Here is a 26,581-nt window from a genome sequence, read left to right as displayed (position 1 = left end):
TATCTCAGATCAATGACGTGACCACCAGCTTGCCGTGACCCTTGAAGACGGTAAAATCAAGCTCTACCAGAGTCTCAATGCTATCCTGCAGACAGACTTTGGTCTGCAGTATCGTATGACTGGAATTGGCACCTGATCATCACCCTCCCCCAGCTATTATGGGCCATGTGCGGCCTTTGTGGGGATTTCAACCAAAACAGTGGAGATGACATGACGTCACCCAACGGCACCAGAGTCTCCTCCATCGTGGAATGGGCCAAGGGCTGGAAAGTCAAACCAGGACCCTTTCTGCTGGGATGTTTGCAAAGGGAAATGCCCAACGTGCGATGAGAGCAAGAAGGAGACCTATGGGGCAACGAATACTGTGGTTTGATCAGCAAAGCACCAGGAGGGCCCTTCAGAGAGTGTCACCCCAAAGTGAGCCCGGAGGACATTTTGACAGCTGCATCTATGATGTGTCTGAACGGGGGAGCCAAGAACATCCTGTGCCAGGCACTGGAGGCCTACGCAGCCATCTGCAAGAAACAGGGCATCACCGTCTATGACTGGAGGACACCATCCGGCTGTGGTGAGCTCTGTGCTTTGGTTTCTTTACTGACAAAAGCAGCAATAGACAAGCCAATCTACTTACTCTACTGCTTGAGGAGATGTTGAGGGGGCTTAGCATCAGGCAGATAATGTTAGATACTGCACCTTGGCAACTAGGCACTATGGGGATAGTGCATTAGAAATCCCGAGAACAGACTAGATAGATTGACAATGGATAGACACATGGGTTTGGTAGATTAGATCAGAGAAAGAGAAACTCAGTATATTGTAGGGAGAAATAGATAGATTGCATGGATAGGGAGATTAAATTGATTTAATGGCTGGGATGGATTTGATGCACAGGGAGATTAAATCGATTTGAGGTAAAGATTGATAGATTAGACAGTAGACAGATGGATGGATAATTAAATGGATTAGGTTCCAGATGAGACAGATATAGATACTCATGGATGTACACATCATGGGTGGTGTACACACTCATGGATGTAAACATCAGGTATACACATTAGATGGAGGCATGAGAGACAGAAAATGACTGACTCATCAGTAAGGTGAATTTCCATCCCATGGGAAATTCTGATGTTTTAATATATCCATTTGTCCCCAAATGGGCCCAAATGTCACAACATTGAGTTCTGAAAAAAAAATAAATTCAAAAATGTCCAAATGAAATATTTAGAGAGAAACAAACATTATGATATTCTCAAATTGAACTTTCAGACTGGAGTTCTGAAAGGAACATTTTATTTCACATCAACATTAATCTCTGCACCTGCCTGAGCAGCCACATGGGAGCTGTAGTTCTGGACTCCTTGTACTTCTGATTCTCTCCTATGGGCATTGCTCCCTGTCCATCTCTCATGATGCACCATGGTCTCTCCCTGCCCCATTATGGCCACAAGAATTCTGGCCACTTCTTTTTTAAATTTCCGACAGAAAATTTAATTTTGACATTGTCTGATGGAAAAAATTTTTTTTCAAGCTTTTTCAGCCAGCACTATTAGATAATTGCATAAAATCATACAACTAGAAGGGACCTTGAGAGGTCATCTAGTCCGGTCCTCCACACTCAAGGCAGGAATCAGCATGGACAAGCTGGTTTGGAGCATGGTTAAGGAATCATCCCTGAGCAGCTAAGTTCCCTGTAAGCTGCGCAGCTGCACGGCCGCAAAGTAGGCTAGCAACGGCCACGCAGGCGGGGAGAGGTGCCCCTCCCCCGTCCAGCCTGGCTCAGCCCCACTGAAGCTGCCATGGCTGGGGAGAGGCGCCTCTAACTTGACCCTGAGCTGCTGCAATGAGAGAGGGCTTGGGGAAGTCCTCTATCCCCACTGCAGCCCTGGGGCAGCCTGCACCCCAAACCCCTCATCCCTGGCCCCACTCCAGAGCCCTCACCCCCAGCCAGAGCCCTCATCCCCCTACAACCCAAAACCTCTGCCCCAGCCCTGAGCCCCCTCCTGTACCCCAATCCCTCATCCCCAGCTCCACCCTAGAGCCTGCACCCCCAGCCAGAGCCCTCATCCCCCTACAACCCAAACCTCTGCCCCAGCCCTGAGCCCCCTCCTGTACCCCAATCCCCTCATCCCCAGCTCCACCCTAGAGCCTGCACCCCCAGCCAGAGCCCTCATCCCCCTACAACCCAACCTCTGCCCCAGCACTGAGCCCCCTCCCACACTCCAAATCCCTCGGGCCCACCCCCGCAACATGAATTTTGTTGTGTGCACCAATGTGGAGGTGATGCGTTCCACATATGGTGGGAAAAATTAGAGGAAACACTCCTGAGCAGGTGTGTTTCCAGAGGGATTGCTAATTACCATGTTATCAATGACCTAGATGCAGGAGCGTGCAAAAGGGAGGGCAACCAGGGGCATGGGCCCCCCAATAATTGGCAGAGGGCACAGAGCTCCTTGGATTCTTGGGGGCCCCAGCAGGAAGAGCGCAAGCCCCTCCAGCCTCCGGGCCCTGGCAGGGTCAGCACGCGAGCTCCTCCAGGCCTAGGGCCCTGGCAGGGTGAGCATGCTCTCCTCCAGTGCTGGAACCCTGACGGGAGCTGACAGTTCCTCTGTCCCTGGGACCCAGCAGGGGCACAGAACTTGCCCCTCCAAAAATGCTGGAATCTAAATTCCTATGCACGCCCCTGCCCAGCAGAAAACATTAAATCATCACTGATCAAGTTTGCAGATGACACAAAACTTGGGGGAGTGGTAAATAAAGAAGAGGACAGGTCACCGATTCAGAGCAATCTGGATTGCTTGGCAAACTCGGTGCAAGCAAATTATACAAGTTTTAATACAGCTAAATGTAAATATGTAAATCTAGGAACAAAAAATGTAGGCCAGACTTACAGGAGGAGCACTTGATCCTGGGAAGCAGTGACGGTCGAAAAGATTTGGGGGTCACAGTGGATAATCAGCTGAACATGAGCTCCCAGTGTGACGCTGTGACCAGAAGAACTAATGCAACCCCGGGATACAAAAAGCAGGGAATCGTGAGTGGGAGCAGAGAAGTAATTTCATCTCTAGATTTGGCATTGGTGTGATTGCTACTGGACTCCTGTGTCCAGTTCTGGTGCCCACAGTTCAAGAAAGATGATAAATTGGAGAGGGTCAGAGAAGAGCTAGGAGAATGATTAAAAGATCATTTATAGTGCTTTATAGTGAGAGACTCAAAGAGTGCCACTGATTAAGCTTAACAGTGGTTAAGGGTTGACTTGATTCTTCTTCGAGTGCTTGCTCATATCCATTCCAGTTAGGTGTGCGCGCACCGTGTGCACGTTCGTCGGAGATTTTTACCCTAGCAACACTCGGTGGGCTGGCAGGGCGCCCCCTGGAGTGGCGCCGCTGTGGCGCCGTGTCGGTCGTTGGAACAGTGGAGCGCAGCTTAGCTGACCTCCACCTCCCTAGCGATTCGCTCGTTTCTATTATATTGTGTATATAGTTCGATTTCCTACAAGTATAGTTAGTGTTTAGTTATTAGTTCTGTAGTACTTATTGTATATAGTTAAGAGGGATCAGGGGTTAGCCCCTTCCCCTCACCCGGTACCGGGGCCTATGCCCGGTTCATCGGGCTTCAAACCATGCTCGGCCTGTCATAGGCCAATGCCTACAGGAGACCCTCACAACTCCTGTCTCAAGTGTTTGGGGTGAATCCCATCTCATGGACAAGTGCCGCATCTGTAAGGCTTTCAAGCCCCGGACTAAAAAAGAGCGGGACATTCGCCTGAAGCAACTCTTGATGGAGGCAGCACTGACTCCTCCGTCTTCGGCACCACCTGTGGCACTGGGAACAAGTAAGTGCCTCTTCTGCACCGGAGCGCGCACCGACAGTGAAGGCTCCTCGACATCAGCCATTACCGGCCCAAGCTCCTGCCCGGCACTGCTCTCTCTCACCAAGGAGCAAGAAGCACTACGCCGCAGTCTGAGCGCTTAGCTAAGTCGGACCGCCCGGCACTGACAACTGCCATGGCACCGACATCCTCCGCACCATTGATTCCGGCCTCGCAAGAGCCATCGAGGTCCGGTGCCTACCAGCTCCCCAGAACGCGATGTGGTTGAGCATATCGTGCCCTCCATTCCGGAGATGTTCTCCACGGCACAGGACTTGATTGCCTTGACGAGCCTGAGCTGCCTCAACCCCCGGCACCGCCGGTGCGGGTTCTTCAGTCAATAGGCAAGCCGGCCCTCATAAGACCATCTTCACCCAGTACCACTGAATGTCGCCGGTCCCGATCCAGGTCCCACAGGCACTCTCGGGTCCCGTCATCGATCCTGGTCCCGGCGCCGCTCTCAGTGCCGGTACCTCTCCCCATCGAGGTACCGGTCATACTTGCGGCACCGTTCGAGGTCCCGGTCACCGACCAAATACTCTCGGCACCGCCCTAGGTCCCGACACCACTTGCGGCACCGTACCTCTCGCAGCCGATCTCGGCACGGCGATTCAAGGCACCAGTCAACCTCCCGGCACCGCACTGGTCGCAGGTCCCGGTCTCATTCCCGGCACCGATACCACTCCCAGTACCGTTCTCCGGCACCGCTTGGGACAGATCGAGTGAACGCAGGGACCCGCATCAAACGGTCTCCGCCCCTCCGTGGCCTTCTCGTCATCCATCTACCTCCTCCCATGCAGACAGTGCATCCTATGGAGATTCGGATATTCACAACAGGTTCACCCAAGGAACCCTTGGCCGGGACCAAGGACCTCATCATTGGTCTTTTTGGACAACTTGGGCTTATCACCAAGCCCAGGGTGAACCCCCTTTATCATCCCGCTTTGGCCCTTCCAAACACCGAGCGCCAGAGGCCACCGTTAGCAGACCTCCCCCAGCTGGTACAGAGGAATCTCTTGCCCACATACCGGACCCACAAGATCTACTGGCTCCAGACATACCTCAGGATCAGGGTTCAGTCCAGAACTCGCTTGTCCCCGGGGTTTCATCCTCCTCCTCCCCGGATGAAGCGGGTGGCGGGGACATCAACATCGGGACCACCTCCAATCGACCTCAGGTCACACAAGGACCTTTTGCGGCATGTTCCCCTTAATATCAACTTACCCGTAGAGGAAGTTCCTGAGGTGGAGGACCCGGTAATCAGTATACTGTCGGCAGAGATGCCAACTAGGGTGGCCCTCACCTTCATTTGTCCGATCCAGGCTAGAGTGGATACCATCTGACAATCCCCGGCATCCATACCGTCCACAGCCAGAGGGGTCGAATGGAAATACATGGTGCCCTCCAAAGGGTATGAGTACCTTTATGTACACCCCCCTCCCTGTTCATTGGTTGTACGGTCTGTCCATGAACGGGAGTGCCATGGCCAGCAAGCCCCTGCACCTAAATCAAGGGAGGCCAGGCGAATGGATCTATTAGGAAGAAAAATCTATTCCGCGGGAGGCCTCCAACTCAGGGTGGTGAACCAAGAAGTCCTCCTGAGTTGCTACAGCTATAACACCTGGGAGGTGGTAGGGAAGTTTACAGAGCTCGTCCCACAGGGACTCCCGCCAGGAATTCTCAGCACTCCTGGAGGAAGGGAAGAAAGTTGCGCAGACCTCCCTCCAGGCCTCGCTGGATGCCGCCGATTCGACAGCTAGAACGGTTCGCCTCTGGAATCGCCATGCGGACGTATATCATGGCTGCAAGAGTCAGGCCTGCCACCCTGAACTTCAGCAGACTATACAAGACTTACCTTTTGATGGCCAGGGCCTGTTCTCGCAGAAGATGGACTCTAGGCTACAGAGTTTAAAAGGCAATTGCGTAATTATGCATTCGCTGGGAATGCATACGCCACAAACTCAAAGACGGTCTTTGCGGCCCCAAACTCAGCGCCCCTACCCCCCACTTCGGCCAAGGCAAGACTTCACCAGAAGGCGAGGTCGTACCAATCGCAGACATTAGTCTGGCCCAGGAATGGCGCTAGGGGTTTGAGTGCCCTAGGCGGACGGCAATTTCGCTGCCCCGCGCGCTGGTCCCACGGCTCCACTGGAGCTGCCGCAGTGGTGCCTGCGGTGGGTCTGGTGCTCCATGGCTCCGGTGGAGCTGCCTCAGTGATGCCTGAGGGCGGTCCACCGGAGCTGCGCGAGCAGCCGACCGTCCGTAGGCACAACTGCGGCAGCTCCACCGGAGCCGCGGGAGCACCGGATCCTCCACAGGCACCACTTCGGCAGCTCCACCAGAGCCGCCTGCCGCCCCCTCCGGCAAAATGGCGCCCACCATTTATTCTGGCACCCTAGGCAATTGCCTAGGCTGCCTAAATGGTAGCGCCAGCCCTGTCTGGGCCTCAATGAGGTAACAATTCCAGTCCCACCAAGCCACCAGTGGGACCAAAACCAAACTTTGGAGGGTGCCCCCCGAGAGCAGTGTACCAATGGCCTCCCAGGATCCTTTTCAGTTCTACAGCTGCCTTGTCCCATTTCTCCCCTGCATGGTCCCAACTAACCTCGGACCATTGGGTCCTACGCACGGTGGAGTTTAGATACTGTCTTCAGTTTATTTCAACCCCCCCCCCCCAACCCTCTTCCTCGTCCCTCTTCAGGGATCCCTCTCACGAGCAACTCCTTCTGCTGGAGGTTTTGAGGCTCCTTGCAATGGGAGCTATAGAGGAGGTTCCGGAGGAGTTAAGAGGCAAGGGGTTCTATTCCAGATATTTCCTAATTCCCAAGGCAAAGGGGGCCTCTGGCCTATCCTGGACCTGCGAGGACTGAACAAATTCATGAAAAAGTTCAAGTTCCGTGTGGTATCCCTGGGAACCATCATCCCTTCCCTGGATCCCGGAGATTGGTACACCGCTCTCGACATGAGGGACGCATATTTCCACATCGCTATTTACCCCCCGCACAGACAGTATCTACGCTTTGTGGTGAATCATCAACATTACCAGTTTACGGTCCTTCCCTTTGGCCTCTCCTTGGCCCCTCAGGTATTCATGAAGTGTATGGCTGTAGTCGCCGCCTCCCTCCGCCATCGTAGAATACATGTCTTTCCATACCTCAACGACTGGCTTATTTGAGGGACCTCCGAGGCACAGGTCACCGCTCATGTGAGCGTCATCAAGGACCTATTCACCCGTCTAGGCCTGATAATCAATTTGGAAAAATCCACTTTGGTGCCTACGCAGAGAATAGAATTCATAGGGGCCATGCTGGACTCCAATCTTGCAACAGCCAGCTTGCCTCCACTTCGGTTTCAGGCTATAGTCTCCCTTGTACAAAGACTACAAAGCTTCCCAACAACCTCTGCCCGCACTTGCCTTGGCCTCCTTGGTCACATGGCTGTGTGCACTTTCGTCACAAAGCACGCCAGACTGTGCATGCGTCCTCTTCAAACTTGGCTCGCCTCAATCTATCGTCCGCGCAGGGACGCCATAGACATGATACTCACAGTTCCATCGAGCATTCTTGGCTCCCTCGACTGGCGGCTGATGCTATCCCTGGTGTGTACGGGTCGACCGTTCCATCCACTGCAGTCCTCCGCGTCCCTAACAATGAACGCCTCATCTCTCGGCTGGGGTGCTCACCTAGGGCACCTTCGCACTCAAGGCCTTTTGTCCTCTCGGGAATTGGCGCTTCACGTCAATGTCCACTAACTAAGAGCGGTCCGACTGGTGTGCCAAGCCTTCCAGCGTCATCTACAGGGCTGTTGTGTTGCAGTGTTCACAGACAACACAATGGCCATGTATTACATAAACAGGTTGGGAGGGACGCGATCTTGCCCCCTTTGTCAAGAGGCGATGCAACTGTGGGACTTCTGCATAGCCCACTCAATAGACCTGGTAGCCTCCTTTCTCCCGGGAGTCCGGAACTCTCTCGTGGATCACCTGAGCAGGTCCTTCCTGTCCCACGAGTGGTCCATCCGTCCGGACATTCTCCATTCTGTATTCCGGAAGTGGGGCTTTCCCCAGATAGACCTCTTTGCCTCCCGAGAGAACAGGAAATACCAGGTGTTCTGCGTCCTGCAGGGTTGCTCCCCACGCTCCTTCTCGGACGCGTTCCTAATTCCCTGGAAAGGTCACCTATTTTATGCCTTCCCACCTTTTCCCCTCATCCACAGAGTTCTACTCAAACTCCGCAGGGACAGAGCCCAGCTAATACTGATCGCTCCGGCATGGCCGAGACAGCACTGGTACACCCTGCTGCTCGACCTTTCTCTGGCAGACCCAATATCTCTGCCACTCTGCCTGGACCTCATAACGCAGGACTTCAGCAGGCTTCACCACCCGGACCTGCAGTCCCTCCATCTGACAGCATGGCTGCTGTCTGGTTGAACCAATCTGAATTACGTTGTTCCACCTCTGTGCAAGAGGTGCTACTGGGAAGCAGAAAGCCTTTCACACGGGCAATATATCTCACCAAGTGGAAGCGCTTCTCCCACTGGTGCGCCCAGCATGTCTTTATTCCTGAAGGTGTATCAGTCCCCATTATCTTGGACTACTTATGGTCCCTCAAGGAGCAGGGCCTGACGATCTCTTTTATAAGGGTGCATCTTGCAGCTATTTCCACCTTCTATCCTGGGGAAACTGGCAGTTCAATCTTCTCTCACCCCATAGTTTCCAGATTCCTCAAGGGCTTGGAGCGGCTCTACCCTCAGATCAAGCGCCCATCCCCTACATGGGATCTCAACCTCATATTAGCCAGGCTCATGGGCCCACCCTTTGAGCCTTTAGCCACAAGCTCGCTGCTGTACCTCTCCTGGAAGACAGCATTCCTCGTCACTATCACCTCGGCTAGATGAGTATTGGAACTTTGCGCTTTGATGGTGGATCCTCCGTATACGGTATTCCACAAGGACAAGGTACAGCTGCGACCGCACCCGGCATTCCTCCCTAAGGTGGTCTCTGCCTTCCACATTAATCAAGACATCTTTCTACCAGTCTTTTTCCCGAAGTCGCACTCATCGCACCGGGAACAACAGCTGCATACCCTGGATGTCCGCCGGGCCGTCGCCTTTTACATCCAGAGGACCAAACCTTTCAGACGTTCACCTCAGCTATTCGTAGCGGTCGCAGAGCGCGTGAAGGGCATGCCAATCTCTTCCCAACGGATCTCATCTTGGGTGATGTCCTGTATCCGGGCATGCTACGACTTGGCCCACATTCTAATTGGCCATCTCACCGCCCACTCTACTCTGGCTCAAGCCTCATCTGCCGCTTTCCTGGCCCATGTTCCCATCCAGGAAATATGTCGTGCGGCTACGTGGTTTTCCATCCACACCTTTGTATCACACTACGCATTGGTCCAGCAGTCCAGAGATGATGCCGCCTTTGCCTCAGTGGTCTTACATTCCGCAACGTCTCGCTCCGACCCCACCGCCTAGGTAAGGCTTGGGAATCACCTAACTGGAATAGATATGAGCAAGCACTCGAAGAAGAAAAGACGGTTACTCACCTTTGTAACTGTTGTTCTTCGAGATGTGTTGCTCATATCCATTCCAAACCCGCCCTCCTTCCCCACTGTCGGAGTAGCCGGCAAGAAGGAACTGAGGAGCTGAGGGGCCGGCTGGGGTATATATCCGTCACCATAGCAGCCCCACTCCAGGGGGCGCCCTGCCAGCCCACCGAGTGTTGCTAGGGTAAAATCTCCGACGAACGTGCACGCGGTGCGCGCGCACATCTAACTGGAATGGATATGAGCAACACATCTTGAAGAACAACAGTTACAAAGGTGAGTAGCCATCTTTTACAGTCTATAAGTATCTAAATGGGGAACTAATATTTAATAATGGGCACTTCAGTCTAGGAGATGAAGTTATAACACACCCTGATAGCTGGAAGGTGAAGCTAGACAAATTCAGACCGGAAATAAGGAGTAAATTTTTAACAGCGAGAGTAATTGACCATTGGAACAATTTGATAAGGCGCATGGTGGATGCAACATCACTGACAATTTTTAAATCAAGATTGGACTTTTTTTAACAGATTTGCTGTTGGGTTTATTTGGGGAATGTTCTCTAGCCTGTAGATGATCACAATGGTGCCTTCTGGTATTAGACTTTGTAACTGTAGCCTATGCTTAGAAGACCATGATTCCAATCTCTGTTCTTCCAGCTGCTTCCTGTGTGACTTTTGACAAGTCACTTCTGTTTCCATGTGTACAATGGAGATAACAGTACCGCTCTCTCTTACAAGGCGGAGGGAGGGTAAATATATTACATATCGTGAGCTGCTCAGAGAGTATAGCAATGTGTGCTATATAATTACCTAAGATAGGCAGATAGTCTCTGATGCAGTCGATTTACTGATTTATTGGTTATATGGCTGGATTAGATAAATGGATTTATTTTAATGGATGGATTGAATGCTTTAGAGAAGTGTTCCTCAACCAATGAGTAACAACACCTCCCTATCCCTCAGCAGAAGTCGCAAAAGACAATTAAGGGGTGTTGGGAGGCATTGAGCATTTTATTACAATCAAAAGTAAAGACAATCTCACTTTCTCCTCTCCCTGTGCATCCTAATGCTTCGAGGTCAAGTATGCTCGGCCATCCTTTGGAAACACATCCACATTCCAGTTATGTAGCTGGATCATTGTATTCATCAATATATTTTTTCCTCTTACCAGTAAATGTAAGGAGGTTGTGAAAATGAATGACATCAAATAAGGGGTCGTCAATATTGTGTGAGAGAGATGTAACTGAGGAAGAGAAGAGAGGGATGGATTTGGTGGGTGGATTGGATGGAAGAGAGGGATGAATCAGAAAGAGATGGAAAGGTGAGATCCATCCAAATACTACCTGGAAATACAGGATCTACTTAACCGCTCGACTTCAGTGGCACAGGTGCTGGGTCCTAGGCCATCTGGCATGGGTGGGGCTTCCAGATGAGGCCTTGACAAGTGAGATCTTATCTGCTCTGGGTGCACATTGCAGATCTTCTTGGGTTTTCTATAAGCAGAGAGTATTTCCCTGCTCTCCCAGCTAGCAAACACCCTTCCCTAACTGGGCTGATCCCTGTGCTGGGCTTCTGAGGTGGCCTTAGTGTGGCTGCTTGTACATCGGGCCTGTGATATAGAGGACGCTGATTGCACATTAGAATTTATCTCTGGCTCTTGCTGCATCTAAGAAGGTGTTTTTAGTTCATTTCCTGTGATGTTAAATCTCCCCCTCTTTGACCTCCTCCCAGTCCTGCCCTGCCCAGAGAACAGCCACTACGAGGCCTGTGGGAACGCCTGCCCAGCCAGTTGCTCTGACCGAACTGCCCCCTCCTCCTGCCGGGAGCCCTGCGTGGAGACCTGCCAGTGTGACAACGGTTACGTCCTGAGTGCCGGCCAATGTGTCCCCGTGGGGAGCTGTGGCTGTGACTACAATGGCCGCTACTACAAACCCAGTGAGGAGTTCTGGGCCGATGAGAACTGCCGCTCTCGGTGCAGGTGTGATCCCAGCCTGGGCATGGTGGTTTGCCAGGAGACCAGCTGCAAGGCCAGCGAGAGATGCGCCGTGATCAACGGGGTCCGTGACTGCCACGCAATCAGCTACTCCACGTGCATGGCCTCCGGGGACCCTCACTACACCACCTTTGATGGGAAAAAGTATGATTTCATGGGCACCTGCATCTACCAGCTGGCTGGGGTCTGCTCCAAGGACCCCACGCTCACCCCGTTCAACATCAAGGTGGAGAATAACAACCGTGGCAGCAAGGCCGTGTCCTACACCAAAACGGTGACCTTGGAGGTGTACGGCAGAAACATCACTGTCAGCCAGCAATATCCCCGCAAGATCAAGGTAGGAACGGAGAGCCACAGGACTACTCAGGGAGCTGTGAGCAGGAACTCTTCCTGTTGATAAGTTGCCCCTGATTTCAGTCACCACTGTAGAACCACGTCTTGTGTCCATTGTATACTGAGCTGGTGAGTGTATGGGAAGTAACTGAATGCTCCTTTGTAAATATATAATGGATCATTTTCTTTTCCCTGTAAGTGCAGTTATGCCATTGTAACTCCTCTGCACTCAAACAACTTACTCATTTAGCTGGGGATTGGGCCCAATTGACTCCGGTGGAGCTATGGCCGATTCATGCCACTTTGATATCTGGCCCCATTGACTCCAGGGGAATCAACAGCTCTAAAAACTTCCTCTGCTAAGGTGCTTGACACTGATTTCTGTTGTGCTAAGGTCCTTTACGCTGCTCTGCCAGCCAAAGTTGAAATAAATTGCACTTATACTGCCCAAGAGGTGTGAAAGGGACTTAGTGTAACTGGGAATTCAGACCTTGACCACTCCTGACATGTCTTTTCTACATAGATAGCATCTTTGTGGACTGGGGGAGTGATAGCTCAGGGTTGAGAGTTCAGTCCTTGAGGGGGCCATTTAGGGATCTGGGGCAAAAATCTATCTGCGGATTGGTTCTGCTTTGAGCAGGGGGTTGGACTACATACCTCCTGAGGTCCCTTCCTATGATTTTATCCTTCTATATTCTCTCAAGACTAGACCCCACACCTCTTGCAGATCCAGGAATAGAACCCAGGAGTTCTGGATCCCCACTGTCTGCTTGCAGTGTTCATTCAAAATTAAGCCCCGGTCCTGCCACATCTGTTCCAGGTGGATGGAGTCTTCACGAACCTGCCATTCTACCATGAGGAGAAGCTACAGGCCTATGTCAGTGGATCCCACATTGTCATCAAGACTGCCTTTGGCCTGAGAGTGACCTTCGACGGGAGCAGCCTGGTCCGGGTCACTGTGCCCAACACCTACGCCAGCGCCCTCTGCGGACTGTGTGGTGACAACAACCAAACTGCCAGTGACGACCTGACCATGAGGAATGGGAGCCGGGCAGCGAACGCCGTCCAGTTCGCACAGAGCTGGAAGGTGGGGGAGGTCCCTGGATGCTTGCCCAGTTGCACCACGGACTGCCCAGTCTGCAGTGAGGCTCAGAGACAACCCTACAAGGGAGATCGGTACTGTGGGGTCATCACCAGAGGGGACGGGCCATTCAGAGAGTGCCATGAGATCATCAACCCAGCCCCCTTCTTCGACGACTGCGTCTTTGACGCATGCCAGTACAAGGGTCACCGGGATGCTCTCTGCAGCGCAATCAGCGCCTACGTGACAGCCTGCCAGGCCAGGGGCATCCAGATAGGGCAGTGGAGATCGGCCTTATTCTGCAGTAAGTACTGCTAATTGACTTCTCTTTGTGTGCACAGTGTGCATGTGCAGCACCCTCTACAGGGTGGGCTCAGAATGGCCCAGCCATGTGTCCTGACTCCAAGCCCACACTGCTTTAACCCTCTAGACCTGACCACCCTTTCACATCTGGGATACAACCTAGGAGACCTGACTCCCAGCCCACACTGCTTTAACCCTCTAGCCTTGACCGCCCTTTCACATCTAGGATACAACCCAGGAGACCTGACTCCCAGCCTCCCTGCTCTAACTACTAGACCCCACTCCCCTCCCAGAGCTAGGAATAGAACCCAGGAGTCCTGGCTCCCAACCCCACCAGAACAATCCTATTCTAAGTGATGTGAATTGAGAGAGATTTCCTTCAACTTACCTTTGCATTTCTTCTTTCTCTCATCCCTATCTGCACGTTCGCTCTGATATTCTCCTGCAGGTGCCACCTGCCCTCGTAACTCCCACTACGAGCTCTGTGGGAGCGGCTGCCCTGCCACCTGCCATGGCCTCTCGGCGCCAAATGGGTGCGACACTCCCTGTGCTGAAGGTTGTTTCTGTGATTCCGGGTTCCTCCTGAGTGGAGACCGGTGCGTCCCCATCGCGCAGTGCGGCTGTGTGCACCAGGGCAGGTACTACAGGAAGGGAGAGGAGTTCTACACCAGCACCTCCTGCCAGGAACGGTGCCGGTGCCAAGACAACGGGGTCGTCGAGTGCCGGGAGGCCTCCTGCAGAGCCAACGAGCAGTGCAGGGTGAAGAATGGAATCCTAGGCTGCCACGCCGTGGGCTGCAGCAAATGTGTAGCGTCTGGTGACCCTCATTATCTGACCTTTGACGGACGGGCCTTTGATTTCCAGGGCACTTGCACTTACAGCTTAGCCAGAGTCTGCAGCAGTGACGCTGGGCTGGCAAATTTCTCTGTGATGGTAGAAAATGAGAGCTATGGTAATGGGCAAGTGTCAGTGGCACGGCTGGTGGTGGTCTCCGTTCATTGTTACACCATCACCATGGAGAGGGGAAGGAAGTGGAAAGTCATGGTAAGTCCCTGTTTGACATTATTCTCATTGTAGCCTAGAGCAGTGGCTCCCAGCCTTTCCAGACTACTGTACCACTTTCAGGAGACTGATTTGTCTTGTGTACCCCCAGGTTTCACTCACTTAAGAACTACTTGCTTGCAAACTCAGACATAAAAATACAAAAATGTCACAGACACACTAGTACTGAAAAATCTCTCCCATTTTTACCGTAAAATTATAAAATAAATTATTTGGAATGTAAATATCATCTGTACATTTCAGTGTATAGTATAGAGAGCAATATAAACAAGTCATTGTCTGTCTGAAGTTGTAGGTTATACTGACTTCCCTAGTGTTTTTTTATCTAGGCTGTTGTAAAACTAGGCGAATATCTAGATAAGTTAATGTACCCGGTGGAAGACCTCTGCTTACCCCTGGTTGAGAACCACTAGCCTAGAGTGACTAACACTGTGTGTTGTAACCAAGACACAGCTGCTGAGTCCGCACAAGTGACAGGTGAATTTCCCTCTCATTGGCACAGGTGGACGGGGAGCTCTACACTCTCCCGCTGGCTATGAACGACGGGAAACTTCAGATCAACCAGGAGGGGAACAACATCATTGTCCAGTCTGCCTCTGGCCTCAAAGTCCTTTACGACACCTCCTATTATGTCCTAGTCTCCATCCCTAGCTCCTACAAGGGACACGTGTGCGGCTTGTGCGGCAACTTCAACGGTGACAAGAACGACGACTTCCTGCTGCCCAGTGGAAAGAGCGCCCAGAACGCGGATGAGTTTGGGGCCTCCTGGAAGGTGCCCATTGATGGTGCCACATGCACCAATGGCTGTGGGGAAAGATGCCCGGTCTGTGATGCAGCTAAAACAGCGCCATACAAGGTCGATAGCTCCTGTGGGTTGATCAGAGCGACATCAGGTCCCTTTAAATACTGTCACTCACTGGTCAGCCCTACCGAGTATTTCAACCATTGTCTCTATGACATGTGTGCTGCCAATGGAGCAAGAGAAATCCTCTGCCAGAGTGTCCAGGCCTACACTGCCGCGTGCCAGGCAGCTGGAGCCACAGTCAGTGCCTGGAGAACAGCCTCCTTCTGCCGTAAGTTTACAGAACAATGTACAGCCTGCTCTTATCTTCAGCTGTATTTGCAGCTAGTGATGTGGTATCACAATCTCTCTTCTTGTCAGATACCTTTGGGAGAAGTGAGTAGCTGGTTGGGAGCATGCTGCAGGGGGTGGGACGGCTGAGGTAGGCCTAGTCTACACTACACCTAAAAATTAGATTGACCTAGCCACATCGCTCAGGGCTGTGAAAATTACACACCCTGTGTGACATAGCTAGGTTGACCTAACTCCACTGTAGACACAGCTGTGTTGATGGAAGAATTCTTCCATTGACCCAGATATCATATCTCAAAGAGGTAGATTAACTACATGGATGGGAGAGCCCCATCGGCTGATGTAGGAAGCATTTACACCAACGTGCTACAGCAGAATAGCTGCAGTGCTGTAGCTGTGCCGCTGTAGCTGCTGTAGTGCAGACACAGCCTCAGTTTTTCATCTGTTTCTCATTCACTTCTGTCTCTCCAGCTTTCACCTGCCCGGCCAACAGCCACTACGAGCTGTGCACTAGATCCTGCGATTTCACATGTGCTGGCTTGTTCTCCCCTGCCCAATGCACTGCAAAATGCTTTGAAGGCTGCCAGTGTGACGCAGGCTACGCATTCAATGGGGAAACGTGCACGTCCATGGAAGGATGCGGCTGCGTGCGTGACGGACGCTACATCAAGGTGGGTGCTGGGATAGGAATCAGCTGTCATCCTGCATCACATGTACTTGTAGGTGTGGGATTGTCCCAGCTTCCCACTGGGAGTTACAGCGACTGGGTGTCTGTGCCCTTCAGTGCAGAGACACATAAAACCTACAGCTACGTCCTGCCTTCAGTCAGCCATGTGACTTCCGCTGCAGTCAGTGACATTGGGTTAGATGAGCATCCAAACACCTACCCTGTGTGATCCTTGCATGTGGAAATGAAACTATGCCATGCGCTAGGAATTCATCACAGGAAAACCATGGGACTGGGTGGAAAATGGGATATGGAGCCTTTCCCCACTAGAGGGCGCTGGGTCTGATCCGGCCCAGAACGAGACACTGGCTGGCTTAGGGGGGCAGGGAAAGGGACATGTTGCCTTTCCCCTCTAGTGGGCTGCAGGTCTAACCCTGACCCCAGTTAGGGTAAGTGGCTGGCTTGGAGGATGGGGAATGAGACAGGTCCTTTCCTGTCTAGGAATTTCCTAAACTTATCATGCTCCATCTTGAACCCAGTCAGGAAGCATTTCACACCACACACAGGCAACCTGTTGAAGTCATTGCCAGAAGATGTTGTGCAGGCCAAAACTATACCTGAGTTCAACAGAGAATTAGATAAATTCAAGGAGGATAGGGTCACCAACAGCTATTTGCCAAGGTTTTCAGGGTTTTAACCCCATGCTCCTGGTTGTCTCCAACCTTTTGACTGCCAGAAGCTGGGAGTGGATGACAGGGGATGGATCACAGACTAATTGCCCTGTTCTGTTCTGCCAGAGACAGAATATTGGGCTAGATGGACATTGGTCTGACCCACTATGGCCATTCTGATGTTCTCACTCGAGTTCAGTGGTTCTTTCAGCCCAGGTTGGCCAGCCCATCCGGGGTGGGGGTGGGGTGGGAGTGGAGTGGGGGTGTGGTTGGACCTTGGGTGCTGTTCACTCTCAGGATGGTAACAGGCACTTTACCATGAAGACACAGGCTAAATCACTGATAGCCCTCCTGTGCCACAATTCACTGGGGAAGAATTCCAATGTCATGGACTCAGAGGGACTGGTCTATGTGCCAGCTTGTAACTAGTCCCTTGGGGTGACCCTTTTAGTGTGCCGGGCCCCAAGGACCCACACAGCTCCACAGGGGCAGGTCTATGGCCCTGTGAGTCCACAACTGGCCCTTTGGGCACCAGTGATCCTTTGTCTCTCCATGGCTCCCTGCAGTGAGTCCAGCCAAGCCTGGACTCCTGTGGGAGTTTTGTTCCTACCTATTCAGAGTGCAAAGCCCTCAGTGAGAATTTGCAGCGACACCAGATGGCCTTTTCAAGGTAACAGCTTGTTAGTCCCCTGGCTACAGCATCTGAAAGGCCTTGGGTTAGCACAGAGAAGCAAAGGTCACAGCAGAGTTCAGACTGGCTAACGGCTGGGCTCCCTTCAGTCATGCTGCCGGAGGAACCATGTCACTTCCTTTCTTTTGCTCTGTCCTTTTGTCTCCATCCCAGGAGAGAGCCCCTGTGAGCTAAGTTCTTCACTCAGCCACCTGGCACCTTTCCCCTTCATTCTCCAGCTCAGGGCCTTTGCTCTGCTTCCTTGCAGCTAAATTCCCGTCTTTGGTAGTTGGTCAGTGCAGGTTTCCATTGGGTTCCCATTGTCTCTTCCAGACCCTCCATTCAGGATCCTAGACTTTATTCCATTTGTTAATGACTCTGGCCTCCAACCAGGTGGTTGCATGAGTCCAACACCTCACTTCTTCCCTTTATACAGTACAAAGCGCCGAGGAAACTGAGGTGCACACAGACCTGATAAAATATTACCAAAATTCCCACATTTATTGCAGCAGAAAGCACCACGGGATATGCCCCCAGAAGTCCCAGCAGCACACACGGTAGAGCTCAACACCAAGGGGGACAGAGTAATTGGGGTAGGGGTTTGCGGTGTGACTGCTCAGACCTGGGCTAGGCTACCCCAGAGAAAGAAATATCTCTCGAGATAACTCTGCAGTAAAGACATACCTTTTGGGGCAGGGACTGTCTCTCACTATTTATACATACAGCACCCAGCGCAATGGGACCCTGACCTTGGCAGGCTACTGTAATTTAAATAATCAAAGGGAGCTTTGAGTTGATCCCATCCTGGGAATTTTCTCCTGCTGCTTTTCCGTAACAAAGTTGTTTGGGAATTTCCCTGTAGGCTGGGGAGAGCATCATCTCCAGTGCTTGCTCCGAGAAGTGCACCTGCCAGGCCTCAGGCGGGCTTGTCTGTGAGCCACACAGCTGCTCCAACGAAGAAATCTGTGCGCTCCAGGATGGAGTGCGTGGCTGTGTGAAGCAGGAAGGCCGGTGCACACTGCTCCCCGGAGCCCAGCTCACCTCCTTCGACGGCGCCTCTGGAGGAGATCTCCACAGTGGAGCTTACGAGCTGGTCTCTCTCTGCAACAACAGCGCCCCCTCCTGGTTTAGGGTGGTGGTGGACATCAGGGCATGCAGTGACGGGGCAACAATGGCTGGGACAACCGTCTACATTTTCTTCCGAGATGCTTTCATAGCTGTGAAAAGGAACAAGGAGACCTGGGTAAGAGGGGGCCACGTTAGAACAGCCTGAGTCGAAGGGGCAGAAAGTTCATTCAGCTGCCACTGAAATGATGAAAAGACTAGAAATTACAGTGATGTTGATCCTCTTCACTAGGGCTGATCTGGGCATCTCAAAGCTCAATTCATTCAGCCACATAGACCCCCGGTGTTGACAGGACATGGTGTACAGGCTGGGGTGGGGGGATGACATGAGTTATTGATGAACAATTATTCAGTAGCAAAGACTGAACTAGAACCCAGGAGTCCTGACTTCCCCCTGTTCTAACCCACTAGAGCCCACTCCCTTCCCAGAGCTGGGGCTGCAATCCAGGAGTCCTGACTCCCAGCCCCCCTCACCCCTGCTGTGTCCCACCTTGAAAGTTGGAGGAGAGGCAGGGAACTGCTCTAGGAAGGGTCTCTCTGACCCAGTAGGTTCCCTGGGAGAGATCTCTCCTTTCACTGGGGCACCTGTCCATTGGGGAACAGACCCCCCTCTTCATGGGGGGACCTGTCCATTGGGGGGGTGAGATACCTTTTGTTGTACCAACATTTGTCGGTGGAAGGAAGGAGCTTGCGAGCTGTACACAACTGAAGAAGAGCTCTGTGTAGCTTGAAAGCTTGTGCTGCTACCAACAGAAGTTGATCCCATAAAAGATATGAGCTCACCCACCTTGTCTCTCTCTTGATTGCCTGCTGTCATTGATGCAAATAAGTGCAGGTATCATTAATCAAATATGTAAATTAAGGTATTAAACAATTGCATAAAATCTCTACAGTTCTTTTTGCACTAAGAAACACTGTTGCTCAGAGATCAATAACACTGAAATCAGGACTTTAGCCAATCAAGTTGCCTATGCAAATCAGTGCACCTTGATTGGGTATTGACAGATTGGAACAATTTGCTCTCCAGAGCACTGTTTATTGATTGGCTTCTCAGTAAGTCATAGTGTTTTCTGCACCTCTCAGTCTAAGACTATTGGCTTTTGTCGTGCCCCATACGCTCTAGTCCCCATTGCCATATAATGGGGCCCATGGTCACTAGACGCCATTGCTTTTTATTGTTACTCATAGACTCTAGATCCCATTACCTGGTATTGGGGCCCATGGACTCATAGCCTTATGATGGGTTCTATAGAGTCTAGATCCTGTTGCCATGTAATGTGGCCTATGGACTCTATTTCAGCTCCTGGCCTTCTATTTCATTCACCTCCACATTCCCCAGTTCTCCTGTGACTTATGTCTGTGTGTTCCAGGTGAACGGGCGCCTGCTGCAGCTGCCGGCGAACGTCTCCGATGCCGTGTCTGTGAGCAGGTCTCAGGGCGGCGTGGCCGTGGTCCAGGCCTCGGGAATGCAGGTTCTGTTTAGCCCCAGTGGGGGGGTGACGGTGAGAGTCAGCGAGAGCCTGGCTAACAAGCTGTGCGCATCTTGCGGGAACTTCAATGGCGACGTCTCCGATGATCTGCAGTTGCCCAGCGGGAAGGTCGCAGGAAACATCGCTGAGGTTATCGATTACTGGAAGGCAAGAGACTTCTCTGGGTGGTGAGTGGCTCTGCAGATGCTGCCCTTTCCATGATCTTTCTATAATGGTCTATAGGTACCTCCCTGGGGAGGAAAGGGGTTGAAATTCCCTAGCTTGTGCTGACTAGATGATCTGGTCTCTTCTGGCCTTAAAATCTATGACTCAATTGCAAAGGAATCTTACTGAGACATCTTCCTAGTCCTGAAGGAGGCTGACTAACTCCTCTCCTGTTTTTGTCTTTTAGTGACGTCTAAACAAAATCCTGGCTGCTGAAGTATCTTCCCTCCCTGGAGTGAACCCCGCTGCCATCTTAGCTAGGAATTGCTCATAGGGCCATAACTGTAGCCCTCGTGACTTTCTGTGTCCTCTAGGATATTTAATGAGGAAAAAGACTTTGTTCTGATTGTCATTTAAAGCAAATAAACCTGCAGATATGATTGTGAAGCAATAAACTCATTTTTGCAAATGTCATCCAATGATTTTATTATAGCAGCCTGTTTCTTTCTATCTTAAGGTAATTTCCTGACTCAGAGGAAGAGAACACGACAGTCTTTTGGTTCCGTGTCTGTACAGTGCTGAGCACAATAGAGTGAAATCACCATACAAATAGTTAACAATAATAATAGTGCATCCTGCTACTAAAACTTGTTAGTAAGGATGAAGCTTTATCCCACGAGTTAGAGAAGTCCGTGTCTCTCGAATAGACGGTCCTGAGTTGTATTCCCCATGGTAGCTGCTGTGTCTGTGTTTGTGTTACATTGGCTTTGGGGGGAAAAAGATAACAGGTGTGCGGGAGTCAACAAGCTGGCTACATCATTGGGGCCAGAGCTGGAGAGGCTTCAGCAAAGAGATACAAGGATGCCTGAAGAACAGGGCCAATAAAGCAAGATTTAAGGAGCTCAGTCTTCATAAAAAATGTTAAGAGATTATTTTACCTCTTTATGTGGCACTGATGGAACCACAGCTGGAATCCTGTCTCCAGTTCTGGTGTCTACAGTTCAAGAAGGATGTTGATAAATTGGAGAGGCGTTCAGAAGAGACATTTGAGAATGAAAGGAATAGAAAACACGCTTTTATAATGAGAGATTCCAGCAGCCGTCTATTTAGTAGAACAAAGAGAAGATTAAAAGGTGATTTGATCCAAGTCTAAAAGTACTGTGACAGACCAAGACCAGTGGGGTACAGGAGTCTGGTAGAGGGCAAATATACTGGTCACTGGATGAGTAGTTTTCTGCTCCCTGAGTGACCAGAGCAGGGGCTGCACTAGAGTAATCAGGAACCTGCTGGAACCAATTAAGGCAGACAGGCTGATTAGAACACCTGCAGCCAATCAAGGCAGGCTTATCAGGGCACCTGGGTTTAAAAAGGAGCTCACTTCACTTTTTGATGTGCATGTGAGGAGCTGGGAGCAAGGGGTGCAAGGAGCTGAGAGTGAGAGGCTGTGCTGCTGGAGGACTAAGGAGTAAAAGCGTTATCAGACACCAGGAGGAAGGTCCTGTGGTGAGGATAAAGAAGGTGTTTGGAGGAGGCCATGGGGGGAGTAACCCAGGGAGTTATAGCTGTCATGCAGCTGTTACAGGAAGCACTATAGATAACTGCAATCCACAGGGTCCTGGGCTGGAACCCGGAGTAGAGGGCGGGCCTGGGCTCCCCCCAAACCTCCCAACTCCTGATCAGACACAGGAGGAGTTGACCCAGACTGTGGGTTCCACCAGAGGGGAAGATCTCTGAGGTGAGCAAATCTGCCAATAAGCGCAGGACCCACCAAGTTAGAGGAGGAACTTTGTCACAGTACCTACATGGGGAACAAATGTTAAATAATGGGCTCTTCGATCTAGCAGAGAAAGGTCCAACACCATCCAATACCATGAAGCTGAAGCTAGACAATTTTATACTGGAAATAAGTTTTAATAGTGAGAGTAATTAGCCATTGGAACAATTTATCAAGGGTCACAGTGGATTTTCCATCACCGGCAATTTTTAAATCAAGATTGGATGTTTTTCTAACAGATCTGCTCCAGGAATTATTTTGGGGAAGATCCTTGGGCTCTGTTAGAGGAGGTCAGACTTCATTGTCACAACGGTCTTTGACGCCTTGGAATTTATGAATCTAAGAAATGTCTTGACTAGCAGCTGTAAACTAGAGCAGAGCAATTTTCTTTTCATTTTTGCTGTAAATTATGAGAAATTAAAAAAAAATTGAGTTTCTTAACATTGTTTATTTTTAAAAAATATATCTACATTTCAAGGATATTTTGAACTAAAAAGTCATTTTTAACCCAAAAGATCAGAATGTTTCATTTAGAAATTGTGAACACAAAATGTTGAGATGTTGGGAGGTTTTTACTTTTTTCCAACATGAACAATTCAGCGAAACCACACAAATTTGCAAAACATGGCAGTGTCGCCAAATCTGAATTTTTCACTGAAAAAAGCTTTATTGGAAAAGTTTCACCCAGCTCTGTTCTAAGTAGGACGCGGAGAATAGAGGGCTCTTGGATCTAGCAAACAAAGGCAGAATGAGCTCTAATAGCTGAAAGTTAAAAGCCACAAAGCACAAATTAACTATTAATGGCTGCTTCTTGAAGCCGCTAGGCCTGGAACCCACAAGGGAAAAGGCAATTCTTGATTTAGTTTTCAGTAGCACACAGGATCTGGTCCAAGTGGTGAACATAGCTGAACTGCTCAATAATAGCAACCATAATATAATTAAATTTAACATCCTTGTGGGGAGAACAATACCAAAGAAACCCACCACAGCAGCATTTAACTTCAAAAAGGAGAACTACAAAAAAATTAGGAAGCTATTAATTGAAATTACAATTACAGTCACAAGAGTGAAATGCCTGCAAACTGCATGGACGTTTTTTTAAAACTCCATAATGGAGGCTCAAAGTCAATGTATCCCTCCAATTAAAAAAGAAATAGTAAGAGGACCAAAAAATGCCACCATGGCTAAACAACAGAATGTTAGAGGCAAAAAGACACCCTTTAAAAATTGGAAGTCAAATCTACTGAGGAAAAATAGAAAGGAGCGTAAACTCTGGCAAGTCAAGTGTAAAACTATAATTAGCCAGGCCAAAAAAGAATTTAAAGAACAGCTAACAAACGACTCAAAAACTAACTGCCAAAAATTGTTAAGTACATCAGAAGCAGGAAGCCTGCCAAACAATCCGTGGGGGCCATTGAATGATTGAGATACTAAAGGAGCACTCAAGGAAGACAAGGCAGAGAAGCTGAATGAATTCTTTGCATCAGGGCTTGGCTACACTGGAGAGTTGCAGCGCTGGTGGTGGCCTTACAGCGCTGTAACTCACTCACCGTCCACACTTGCAAGGCACATACAGCGCTGTATCTCCCTGGCTACAGCGCTGGCTGTACTCCACCTCGGCCTGCGGAATAACGACTGCAGCGCTGGTGATGCAGTGCTGCTCCACCAGTGTGGCCATCAAAAGCGCTGTTATTGGCCTCCAGAGGTATTCGGAGGTATCCCAGAATGCCTGTTCAGCCACTCTGCTCATCAGTTCACACTCTACTGCCCTGGCCTCAGGTGACCCGCCCTTTAAATGCCCCGGGAATTTTAAAAATCCCCTTCCTGTTTGCTCAGCCAGGTGTGGAGTGCAGTCAGTGAATCTTTCCAGGCGACCATGGCTCCACGCGCCAAACGAGCCCCAGCATGGAGCAACGGCGAGTTGCTGGACCTCATCAGTGTTTGGGGGGAGGAAGCTGTGCAGTCCCAGCTGCGCTCCAACCGTAGGAGTTGTTACATGTGCTCAAGAGTTGTTACATGTGCTCTCCACACTGGGCAACCAGGAACTGAATCTCAAAAATTCACAGGGCTTTAAAGGGGAGGGGCATGTATCTGTGTACCTGGCCTCTGGGCGGCAGAGTTCAAAACTGTGACCAAGGTGGTCAAGGTGGGGCATTGTGGGACATCTCCTGGAGGCCACTAAAGTCGATGTAAGTAACACAGTGTCTGCATTGACACTGGATTGACCTAACTATGTCAACCTGAACTCAATGCCTCTCATGGAGTTGGAGTTATTAAGCTGGCATAGTGGGTGAGTTACATCGGCTGGAGTGAAATTTTGGTGTAGACACTTACATGGTTAGGTCGATGTAAACTGCAGTGCCATAGTTATAGTGACCTAACCCCCTCCCTCTGTGTAGACAGTACTATGTCGGCGAGAGAGCTTCTTCCGCCAACATAGCTACCGCTTCTCGGGGAGGTGGACTAACAGCGTCAATGGGAGAGCTCTATGTGTTCATTTTCATTAAAGAGCTACAGCGGTGCAGCTGCATCAGAGCAGGCTTTTAAGTGTAGACTTGCTCTGAGTGGTCAAGTGAGGCATGGAGTCCTTGGCATGAACGGGTACCTGGTCTCCCAGCGCCACACTGGTTAGTGGAATGGATCATAAACCTCCACGAGCAATCAGCTGGGGCAAGACGTGCTGGAGTGGACACAAACGGTGATTGTCTTCTATCTGACTGATCACAGCCTGGCTTTAGGGTGCGCTGAGCTGTAGGGATCATGGGAGGGATGCTCTCCCGACAGAGCAGGTGTTCACCCCAATGCCCCAGCATGGCACCAAGGGGTTCTGTGTTGTAGGAAGTGAGATGGTGGCTTAGAAAGGGGGCGCATTCCCCTTCTAATCCGTGCTGATTCTAATGCCCCAGCTTGGGACTAGGAGACTCTGCGCTGCGGGGAACAAGGCAGGGGGCATGTTCCCCTCAGAGCCAGTGCTGACACCTATGCCCCAGCAGTGTACATGAGTCATCGCTAGTACAAGCTCTCAGATGACCCATTCCCCTATTGCCTTGTAACCCCAGCCCAGCTGCCTTGTTAAAATTCCCCTCTTGTTTGCCCAGCTAGCAGGCAGAAAGCTACTGGAAGGGATTTCCAGATGAGATGCTCCATCACCTACAGCCTTTGCATGTGAAGAGCTGGCCACACCTCACTTTGTTTATGGCCCCAATTAGCAATCGTTTCAGATTGCTTGGCATACATGGGCTTTTACTGCCATGGGGCTGGGTTGGCTCAGAGGTTCTGTAGACACAGCATCAGTACACAGAGATACTCTGGTTCTGATTTGAAAAGGAATGCCATATAACCCTTATAAAAAGTCAGAAAATGGGATTGGTTCTGATCAGGCCCAAGTGCAAATCAGGAGTAACTCCACTGGGGTCCATGGGGACGATTCCCCTCTCGCTCAGGCCGGTGTAAATCAGGACTAACTCCATTAACAGGAAAAAATGAGGAGAACGTGTGGCATCTTAGAAACTAACAAATGTATTTTGGCATAAGCTTTTGTGGGCTAAAACGCACTTCTAGCCCATGAAAGCTTATGTCCAAATAAATTTATTAGTCTCTAAGGTGCCATAAGTATGCCTCATTCTTTTTGCTGATACAGACTAACACAGCTACCACTCTGAAACCTGTCTCAATTAACAGGAAAATTGAATAATTATGTAGAATAAACTCTTTGTCAAGCACTACGGAAATTGGCACAATAGATAGGTAGATAGATTAGATAGATAGGCTTCATCTGGAGTACTGTGTCCAGTTTTGGGCCCCACACTACAGAAAGGATGTGGACAAATTGGGGAGAGTCCAGCGGAGGACAACAAAAATGATTAGGGGGATGGGGCACATGAGTTGTGAGGAGAGGCTGATGGAACTGGACTTGTTTAGTCTGCAGAAGAGAAGAGAGGTGGGATTTGATAGCAGCTTTCAAATACCTGAAGGGAGGTTCCATAGAGGATGGAGCTCGGCTGTTCTCAGTGGTGGCAAATGACAGAACAAGGAGTAATGGTCTCAAGTTGCAGTGGGGGAGGTTTAGGTTGGATATTAGGAAAAACTTTTTCCCTAGGAGAGTGGTGAAGCACTGAAATGGGTTACCTAGGGAGGTGGTGGAATCTCCATCCTTAGAGGTTTTTAAGGCCCGGCTTGATAAAGCCCTGGCTGGGATGATTTAGTCGGTGTTGGTCCTGCTTTGATCAGGGGGTTGGACTAGATACCTCCTGAGGTCTCTTCCAACCCTGGTATTCTATGATTCTATAGCTAGATAGATGGGGTATATTGAGATACAGCAGTAGATCTAGTTCTCACTCCGCCCACCTTCTCCTTGAGGAAAGAACCACATGGTTTAGGTTACAGGAAATAAGAATTACAGAATAAATCACTTATTGTGATCCTGCGATGCAAAACTGGGCAATCTCGAATAGGAGCAGAGAGGTTATTTTACCTCTGTATTTGGCACCAGTGTGACTGCTGCTGCATGCCTGTGTCCAGATCTGGTGCCCACAATTCCAGAAGGACGTTGATTGGAGAGAGTTCAGAGAAGAGCCATGAGAAGGGTTAAAGGATTAGAAACCTTGCCTTATAGTGACGGACCCAAGGAGATCACTCTATTTAGCTTAACAAAGACAGGGTTAAGGGGTGACTTGATTACAGTCTATGAGTATCTACAAGGGAAGCAAATATTTAGTAATGGCCTCTTCAGCCTAGCAGAGAAAGGTCTAAC

General features: G+C 50.4%; 1 protein-coding gene across 1 annotated transcript; it reads left to right on the top strand.

Moving 5' to 3' along the window:
- The first annotated feature begins 453 nt into the window (after window positions 1–453).
- Window positions 454–19,948, top strand: LOC115640043 (IgGFc-binding protein-like). The gene is made up of 9 exons (XM_030542917.1): window positions 454–568; window positions 11,154–11,752; window positions 12,569–13,133; window positions 13,581–14,176; window positions 14,697–15,267; window positions 15,759–15,958; window positions 18,158–18,538; window positions 19,791–19,892; window positions 19,934–19,948. Exons 1-9 carry the CDS (start codon window positions 454–456, stop codon window positions 19,946–19,948), a joined length of 3,144 nt encoding a protein of 1,047 aa, XP_030398777.1.
- Window positions 19,949–26,581: the final 6,633 nt, after the last annotated feature.

The sequence above is a fragment of the Gopherus evgoodei genome, unplaced genomic scaffold (assembly GCF_007399415.2).
Source record: "Gopherus evgoodei ecotype Sinaloan lineage unplaced genomic scaffold, rGopEvg1_v1.p scaffold_181_arrow_ctg1, whole genome shotgun sequence".
In the NCBI taxonomy this organism is placed as follows: Eukaryota; Metazoa; Chordata; order Testudines; family Testudinidae; genus Gopherus; species Gopherus evgoodei.
This window is presented reverse-complemented; position numbering and strand designations above follow the sequence as displayed.

Coding starts and splice junctions, on each gene's coding strand:
- LOC115640043 (XM_030542917.1), top strand. CDS start 454: ATGTGTCTGAACGGGGGAGCCAAGAACATCCTGTGCCAGGCACTGGAG. Junction 15,959..18,157: donor GTGACGGACGCTACATCAAG/GTGGGTGCTGGG, acceptor ATTTCCCTGTAG/GCTGGGGAGAGCATCATCTC. Junction 18,539..19,790: donor AAAGGAACAAGGAGACCTGG/GTAAGAGGGGGC, acceptor TGTGTGTTCCAG/GTGAACGGGCGCCTGCTGCA.